Genomic DNA, 5,930 nt, shown 5'->3' with positions numbered 1-5,930 from the left:
CTCCAGCGTATCAACCCAGCCACACAGCTTACAAAAACCCTCAGCCAGCTTGCATTCCAAAACCAGCCAAAGTTCTGTGAGTTTGGTTTATTTCTGTTATATGGCATATGTCATGTGGTACTTACTGTCCAGCTCCAGGTGTTTTCCTTCTCCAACATGTCTACTTCTGAGTATATCTCAAATGAGGGGAAAAAAACCCCAAACAAATCCCAAACATCTTACAAGAACGTGGATCAGGACATCATTTGAAGAAACTAAGACCATACACAGCCACCTGACTCCTCTGCAATTATGCTCACCCTTGAGAATGAACTTACTGAAAGTAATACTCCAAGAAGGCTGTAAGTAATGTTTCATGAATTTTCTTTAGGTGAACCAGGAGAAAGAGGAGAAAGAGGATTTCCAGGCAGAGGACCAAAAGGTTACCCTGGACCAAGAGGTCTTCCAGGTAAATAATAAGAGGGTGAGGATAAAGAACAAATGTAGTAAACATTTGTTCAGAACTGATCGCTTAAGCTGCCTTGAAAAGATGAAAGGTGTCGATTAAGCAATACACTTGCAAATATCAGTACTTCATAGGTAATGATGCAGTCACAAATCACAATTAAAAGCTCGTTAACTAAGGCGCCACCACCCCACTTACCTCCCTGTAGAAAGATCAGGAAAATGTCTATAAAGCATTACGAAAAAAAAGGTGCAATCACACATACACCCTCCCTCCCCATATATAAAAAAATTGCCTCTTTTTAATGTAAATAGATACACACACACACACATATATATATACATATAAATATATACACACACACACTAAAAAAAGGCAAAGAAAAGAAAAGAAAAAGGCCACCCACCCCAGGTTATGTCCTGGCAGCCTCTGCAGGCTTCAAAACCTTCATTCATAATTTAGAACATTCTCTCCTTTATTTTTTTGGTAATTAATTGCATTGTTACACAATAGGGGTCCAGGAGAAATTCTTGCTGATAAATGCAGCACAACCGCCCTCTAGTGGCCAGTGAATGAACGGAAACACGTTATTGCCATCACTATCTCCCTGCAGCAGATTTTTGTGTGTATATATAGACAAAACCTACAAAATCTGTTCTCTTTGTTAAAAAGAAAATTAAAAAAAAAAACCCTTTAGCATATACTGATACCCAGGACACCGGTGAAACGCAGAGTTGTTTTCTTTAGAAATCCATCATTGAAAGAGGCTTACTAAAACGAATGTATTTCATCTCTTCGTTGAAGACATAGAAGTAAAAAGACACCTTAGTACTCAGCAGTTCCACTCTATGTGGAGTAATGTAACTCTGAAGTACGAGTAGCATCTGCACCTTCCTGCACTGCACCAGCACAGCAGCCTGCAGCAGTGCTGCAATCAATCAGATCCGCTGCATAGCTTCTTATAGCAGCAGCAGATAATGCACCGGTGTAACTGGAGAGGATTGGACTGAAACTTCATCACTGTAGATGTGTAAACACAGCCTGGTTGTCTGCTAAGGAAAAACTCCCTCTAAGTAGGCAGCCCCCTGGGGAATCCGCCAAGAGCAGTGAAAACCATCTTCCTACAGCTTTTAAGAACAGCATGTTCAGTAAAGCTACATGCATACCAAGCAAGTCATATGCTGCCGATTTTTAGACCTGCATCCACTTTTCCAGGCGAACCAGGCAAACCCAGCTATGGCAGTGATGGCCGTGACGGAGAGCGAGGTCCCCCTGGAGTGGCCGGTCAGCCTGGGGTTCCTGGTCCTCCTGGCCCTCCCGGCCCTCCTGGCTACTGCGAGCCATCGTCTTGCAGAATGGAGGCTGGACAGAGAGCTGATAAGAACATGAAAGGGCCATGAATGGGCAACACGTGCCAGAAGGGTCAGCATCCATTTACTTCCTGCACAGACAGCTGAAGAAAAAAATAAGGAATGAAGGAGAAATACAAACAAGCAGAAAGCTTTCAATCGAGGTTTCAGCAAGGCATTTTTAGTACAGTTGTTGGACACTCTCCCAGCAACACAAGCTGGAACGATGGTGCTTACAGAAATACAGGTGGTGCCTCTGGCTCTTTCTCCTTTGGGGGTCCAAAAGGCACTTGTCTATTCTTATTTTTTTTTTTTTTAAATAAAGAGTTTCTGTGATTTCTCTTCCACCCCTACTTAATCCCTATGTATGATGTACAGTGAAACAATGGCTCTTCAGCCATCAAATAAAAAAGGAACAGTTTATTTACTTCAGTTGTAGCTGTTCTTTTCTGCTTATAAAATAAACTCCAGAGCCCTCCCAGGCAAATTGCATCACTTCAGGGACAGTCATTTCAGTGTACAGACGTGCTGAACAGGATTGCTAGGACTCCTTCAGCTCTTCATTTGCAGAAACACAGCTGGGAGGCTGTCCTTATGAAAACCTGCCACCCCTGACACCTTTTATACAGTAACACTGTAAAGGTACAATCACCAGGTTCTCATGAATAAGCCACACAGCTTAACCTCTTCATTTTCTACTCCAATTTGTGTTGCATCCATTATTTCATAGGAAGTCTATTCCAGCTTGTCTCCTTCTCTTTGAAATTAAAATCAAAGGCTGGTAGCCACTGCCAAGAGAATTCTAAGTCCCAGAAATATGAAAGGTTTATTGTAGAGATTACATATTTTGAAGATCTGTGGTTGTTCAAAAAGCAAATAAAGAATGTTTTAACCCCATGTTTTTGGACGTATGGTTACACGCAGTACCAATAAACAGAACAGCTAGAAGACAGCCATTAGACATCCCAAGTTGCCTTTTTCAGATAAACTCAAGTTTTAGAGGATAATGTGCAATGTGGGTATTTTGTTTCTCTCTGTATGAACCAAAATATCTGTGGTTTTGATTTTACCTTCTCTGAAATGTTTCTCTCTCAAAGACAACAACACAACCTTCCCTTTTGCTCTTCGTCATCCCAATTTTCAAATACAAACTTTGGCACACCTGCTTTAAGCTTCAATTTTTTTTCCTAGCCCTTAACTGTCTGTGTTCAATATTAACTGACCCGCATGCCATGTGAGAATATAAAGCAATAACCAGGTCAACTGAGCTGTGCATTTTGCATGTAACAGTAAAGAGAAAGGTACTGGTATAATATATACTCTGAAAGGCATTTCTGAATAAAATAATAGATTAGCCTTACCCAAACCGAACTGTAGCTGCATCTAAGAGCCGTGTCGCTGGCACCTCACGTGTTGACAGAAAATGCCTAAATGGAGATCATTTGGGAGGAAAACATCTGATAAAGCTGCCTACTAAAATAAAGTATATGTTCACATTTATTTGAGACTTTTGAGAACGAGTTAAATGGGATTAATGGTGATCATCTCTTAATGTCCCTTGCACAGCTCAGTATCTTAAAGGAGAAAATCTAAACCAAGTTGGATCTTAAGTCTTACCTACAAGCGTTTACTGCTCTCTTAGTTCCACAGAAGCAGCACTGGGTGAGATTTCAGGCAAAAGACAGGGGAAGAAAATGGGCATAAAGAAATGCACCATCCTTTGCAGGGACTCTGGGCAATCCTTGGGACAGCACCATTTTCCTGCAACCCGTTTGGCCAAACTCACAACTGAAGTCTCCTGTGTTAATACTACAAGAATAGATGACTGCAAAGAATTTTCTTCCTAAGAAACAAATCCAGGTAACTGCATACAGGGCAACTGCCTTGTTCACACATAAAGGTGTTCCCTAAAGTTTTACAATTAGGTCAGGTTTTACTGGTTTAGGACACAGCCCTCAAAAGTACCCATTATGTAGTGCAAAAGTAAAATGTTAGTGGTAATGACAAACTGTAGTTTCACCAGCAAACTTTTATTTTGATTATAAAGTGTGTAAAACTGTTCAAAAAAACCAACCCCCCAATAACAGAATAAAAATATTATTTTCCATATGTAATGCATAAACAAAATGAATCAAAAGAAGCAAACCCCCCCTCCCCCCAATATTTAAATACAAATGTGAAGTGCTTTAAAAAATATAGTCTGAAAAAATGCATAAAATGCCACAATGGAAAAAAATTCACATAGGAGAGAAAACATCCATATGTAAAAACCAAGTAAGAATTCTTACAATCAAATTCAACACTGAGGGTCATTTCAATGCAGCATCTACGTAAGTGGATAGCTTAAGAGCGTGACAGACTTTCTGCCCTCAAGCTGACTCACAAGTTGTAACTTGAAATACAGAACTGAAAAGAAATCCTCAAGCCCATTATAAGTTACTAAGGGACATGCTGATTAATCCAAGTATTTACCAGTTCCAAATCTTGTGAGGATTACCTAAAGAATGGTAGGCCATATACCAAAAAATAGCAGGAACTGAATTTTTAGTAACAGCACATTCAAGTAAATAAAGATTTGGAAAACAGACAGGATTCTGAATGTAAAAGGAAGGTGTCCAACTATGGTGCATCAACTACATGAAAAAAAATAGCACGAGTTTCAATGAACACATTTAGAAGGCACAAGCAGAGAGACTGAGAGGTTTCACAAGCCCCTGGCAGTGGGCCACTCATTCCAACCAGATGCTCCTGGAATCTTGGTGGAATCCTGAGTAAATCCCGTTCTCATCCCTTTCTGGTTCAACATAAAATGCTATGAGATGTTTTGAACAAAAGGCTACCGAAAATCACTTTTACCTGTCAGGATTTCTGTCACCTAATTCTGTGTCCTAATTCTGGAGGTTTAATTGCACTGTGATAGATACATACGCCCAGGCTTGCAGCCCTGGCACTGAACGCTCCCCAAGGCTTGCTGCAGTGGCTTTGTGCCTCTCCTTTCTCTCGGTCACAGTTGCATCCTCCCTCTCATGAGTTGCCATGGCAGGAAAGGTTGTCATTTCCGACAGAGCAACTAACAGAAAGTACATGAAATATTTCCATTTCCATCCAGAATCCTATTTCAGATGTAAATGGCCACAAAGTAATGTAAAAGGCAATTTTCTATCCACTTAATACATTTCCATTGAACTGAACCTTAAATGTTGCAAACCAGAAATATAATGGAGAGCAACGAGTTGGCACGTACTGTGATTCATACAGTGATAGATGCATAGCACTCAGAAATGAAAGAAAATGGTAAAATAAGGCATGTCATTGAAAACCCTTCAAACATACTGACTGGAGACGGAATATATTTACAATGAAATGGCAGTAAATAATTAAATGCATTTGTGTTTCTAGAACACCAGACTCGGAGATAAAACTGCTAAACCACGTGTAGGCTACATTCCTTTTAGCTACAAACTTAGTTTGGTCTGCACTCTGTGATGTGTGTTAGCAATTAATATTTGAAACCCACATTACCTTAAGGTATTGTGAAGCTGGAGTTTTCCACTTAAACACCAACCATAGCGAGATCATGGTTAAACTTGTTCTCTGTAGCCTACACTCACCTACATATATAAAGATGGATTTACACAGATCCATCCAGTGCAATGCAGTTGTAGTGGACATTAGAAATTTCAAGGAAAATTTGTATTTGACTTTTATATAAACCTTACAGAAAAAGAAGAAAATAAATGAGTGTACACTGACAGGAAGAACAATATTTCACCCTTGTGAAAAAAAAGCAGCGCCAAAATATTGTGTGTGATTACCCATGAATTTCAAAAATACACTTATTTATCAAAGCTGTGCATATCTAACATCTGTCATAATCCACGATCATAAAACATAAAGGACAGATGGATGATACAATCGATTGTGTTTCTGTATCACAGTGCTCTTTTAGCATTGAAACCAAATCCAGTTTAAGACAAAAATATTGGTTCTTAAAACATCTCAGTAGCCTGCACTGCTACTCGATCACATGAAGTGTGCTATTACAATTGTTATTAACCATAGCAGGCTCCCTGCTCCCCTAGAGACAACATCATTACAGGGGACACGAATGATGCCTGAAAGTGGGGTGTCCCACT

General features: G+C 39.8%; 1 protein-coding gene across 1 annotated transcript; it reads left to right on the top strand.

The window, feature by feature from the left end:
• Positions 1-370: 370 nt before the first annotated feature.
• LOC104404397 (collagen alpha-1(IX) chain-like) lies at positions 371-1,845 on the top strand (the record flags this gene model as incomplete). The annotated part of the gene is made up of 2 exons (XM_010012821.1): positions 371-448; positions 1,661-1,845. Coding segments are annotated over 2 exons (263 nt in total), but the record flags the coding sequence as incomplete, so codon positions are not given.
• Between the last annotated feature and the right edge of the window lie 4,085 nt (positions 1,846-5,930).

Source organism: Nestor notabilis, unplaced genomic scaffold, assembly GCF_000696875.1.
Source record: "Nestor notabilis isolate BGI_N333 unplaced genomic scaffold, ASM69687v1 scaffold1284, whole genome shotgun sequence".
NCBI lineage: Eukaryota > Metazoa > Chordata > Aves > Psittaciformes > Psittacidae > Nestor > Nestor notabilis.
The sequence above is the reverse complement of the archived record's forward strand: the minus strand, read 5'-3'. Positions and strand labels throughout refer to the sequence as shown.